General features: G+C 36.7%; 1 protein-coding gene across 1 annotated transcript; it reads left to right on the forward strand.

Moving 5' to 3' along the window:
* The first annotated feature begins 717 nt into the window (after positions 1-717).
* LOC145064497 (uncharacterized) lies at positions 718-1,401 on the forward strand. Its single transcript, XM_079011938.1, has one exon. The coding sequence runs from the start codon at positions 718-720 to the stop codon at positions 1,399-1,401; it is 684 nt and encodes a 227-aa protein (XP_078868064.1).
* Positions 1,402-1,744: the final 343 nt, after the last annotated feature.

Consider the following 1,744-nt stretch of genomic DNA (forward strand, 5'->3'; position numbering starts at 1 on the left):
AACACAGTACGGACCAGGAAAGAAGATGAAGAGAAGACTGAAGACATTTCGGAGTGACTCCCATGTCCAGAATGAATGCTGATCTGGAAGAACACTAGTTTGTCTTAAAGTATTTATTTTATCTATACCTGTTTTGATGTAACGTTTCATAGGACTTAGTCTATTATCTTATTTGGACAATCAGAATTTCAGAAGTATTTCTTTTGTCTAGTCCTATGTAAACATTATAGTTAATTTGCTATAACCTTTACTCCCATTTAAGGGAGCATTCAATACAAGTCAAAACGAATCTTTTACTCAACTTTTGGCTCTTTACTTAGTTCTTTCAAACATTCTTTTTGTCTTCATTTATTAACCTTAATTTGATCATTTACTCTTCTTCATCATTTAATAACTTGATCATTTGTTGAATTCATTATCTAAGACTTGACTGGTCTTTCCAAACTTGAATTTCACATTTGTTAGTAAGAAGACATTGATCTTAATCATTCGCTAAAGGTTTGAGTTTTCAAACCTTGTCCCCGCGCATCGATCTTGTTCTCACAATTGGTATTAGATCTTGAGTGGTTTTCCTTTGAATCCATAAGATCAGAATATAGTTGGTTTGAGATTACTTTGGTATTTCAGCCATTTATGTGTTTAGGATTAAAGTTCTTCTATATACCACTTTAACTTGAAAATATGTTAACTTCAATGGCTGCTTCTAATCATTAACAAATGATTTCAATGCAAATCATAAATAGTGTGGGTGGCCCTACCCGTGCCCCATTACTACTTGTGGAAGAATATGATCACTGGAAAGTTAGAATGGAAAGGTTTTTACTAGCCAAAGATAAAGGTGAAGAAATCTGGAGATCTGTCACAAAAGGTCCACATGTTCCTATAAGAACTATTGTAAGAGATGCAGCTGCTCAGCTCATGCGAGAAGATGAAACTCGCCCAGCTCCTCTAACCGCAGATGATATCGAGAAGCTTCATGCTGATCAAGTTGCTTTCTCTAAAATGGTGTTTGGAGTTTCTCCTTCACTCTTTGAGCACATCAAGCTTTGCAAACCAGCCAAAGAGATTTGGGACACTCTTCAAGACCTGATTGAAGGTTCAGAAAACATGAAAGATAAGCGTATCACTTATGTTGTCAACGACTTTGACACATTCACCACCACTCTTGGTGAATCAGTGGCCTCTGCCTTAAACTGTTATCGTATTGTGGTGAACAACATGACTGCTTATGGGATTGTCCAAACTCTTTTAGAGTACAATCTTAATTTCATAAACAATCTTGGTATAGGATGGGGAAATGTAAAATCATGTCTTCAAACCAATGGCTCTTTGAAAAAGTTGAAGCTTTATCAAATTTTTGATGAACTCAAGGCTATGAGTCAAACGTTGCTCAAACCATAAGGGAACTCTCCGAAGTACCTCTTTCCCTTGTCAGTTCTTTTGAATCAACTATTCTGAACTCATCTACTTCGGATTCTTTCAAACCCATTGTTCCATCTGTTCAAACATCCACACCTACATTATAACCAAAAACTTATCATGCTGATGATTCCGAAGCCATGGAATCTGAACACCGTTTTCAACAGGAGTTCACTCTACTCTCAATGAAGTACAAATGTCCTTTCAATCCTTTTTACAGACCATACCAAAACTGATTCCATGCTCCTCACCAAAACAATCCTCAACCATACTCAGCTCCGGAACCTAAACCCACTTCGGAAAATCCTCCAGCATACAAACCAAA

Source organism: Lactuca serriola, chromosome 7, assembly GCF_051521515.1.
Source record: "Lactuca serriola cultivar US96UC23 chromosome 7, Lser_US96UC23_V15, whole genome shotgun sequence".
NCBI classification, from domain to species: Eukaryota; Viridiplantae; Streptophyta; class Magnoliopsida; order Asterales; family Asteraceae; genus Lactuca; species Lactuca serriola.